The sequence below is a fragment of the Puntigrus tetrazona genome, chromosome 19, assembly GCF_018831695.1.
Source record: "Puntigrus tetrazona isolate hp1 chromosome 19, ASM1883169v1, whole genome shotgun sequence".
Taxonomy (NCBI): domain Eukaryota; kingdom Metazoa; phylum Chordata; class Actinopteri; order Cypriniformes; family Cyprinidae; genus Puntigrus; species Puntigrus tetrazona.
The window spans coordinates 20,231,967-20,233,089 of NC_056717.1; the positions used below are offsets into that span (position 1 = coordinate 20,231,967).

Consider the following 1,123-nt stretch of genomic DNA (forward strand, 5'->3'; position numbering starts at 1 on the left):
CGAAAGCATCTTTTCTAAGTAAAAGTTTTATTTCAATGGTAGCGTAGGGTGGCCTCAAAAGGCTCAAATCTCAATAATTTTCTGACGCTCAGACATGACTTCTGTCCTGTCTATGGAATTTTTCAGCTGCCTGACAAAAATTGCGTGCCTCACTGCTTATAAAAGTAATCTCAGCTGCACAATTTGAGGATTAACACTGAAGGTTAGAGGTTTATTTAATCTCTAACTCAAAGTATGAGCAATAATAATAGCTACACGCTTGCCTGAGCACAACGTCCTATGATCCTATCCTGCGTTCAGCTTTTAGCAACATTCACACCCAATGCAAGACATGTGTAGTTATTGAAAATGTCCGCCAGAGCCAGGGCTCAAAGGAGTTGAAAAAGACTCTTTATCTGAACAACCGGGAAAAAAGCAACACTTACATAACAGCAACAGTAGTTATCTTACAATCTACAGAGCTAAAAAGAGATACAGTTCAGAAGAAGATACTAAAAGGTGGATACTGATCAGAAAGATGTTGTTGTGCTTCTTGTCAAACCCTCAAGGGCAAACACACAACTCAGCTGTCTAGAGTGTCTTGGTAATTCCTGTTTCCATTACATATATTCTGCAAATTTTCTGATATTGCACTAGTTGAACTGCTTTTGTTTATGATAGCCAAACATGCACTGAATAATCTTTTAACACACAAAAAACGTGTGAAGATGCCAAAAAAGAACCTAGTTGCTTAAATTGCATTTTTTTNCCAAGACTCAGCAGTGCAACTGAATAATTCTAGCTTGTCACCTCTTTATCTATCTCTCCGTCACAGTCCTTGCTGTCATATGTTGCTGTTTTACAACTCCTTTCCTTCCAAAACTTTCCACTATTGACTCAGCAGATGCTGAAAAAATTAGCATGGATTATTTTGCTTTATTTGTTGTTCAGACAGTGCAGTATAATCTACTGTACGTGTAGAGCATATGCAGTACATAGTTAAAAACGGCCTGAAATGCATGCTTCCTCTCACATAAATACATAAAATTATCAGCTTGCACAGTGCATTTTACTTTTAAGATTCAAGGCTAATGTTGTTTACAGAGAAAGCAAGATATGGTTAAAATTTGATTCAGCTTTTTAA

The 1,123-nt window shown here is 37.0% G+C and overlaps 1 protein-coding gene across 1 annotated transcript in view; it reads left to right on the forward strand.

Moving 5' to 3' along the window:
• The window catches only part of LOC122323334 (neuronal acetylcholine receptor subunit alpha-7-like), an 18,771-nt gene that overhangs the window by 14,945 nt on the left and 2,703 nt on the right, over window positions 1-1,123 (forward strand). Inside the window, exon 10 of the mRNA XM_043217078.1 lies at window positions 360-498. Within this exon, the coding sequence (XP_043073013.1) occupies window positions 360-498 (139 nt within the window). The remainder of the gene's footprint in view (window positions 1-359; window positions 499-1,123) is intronic.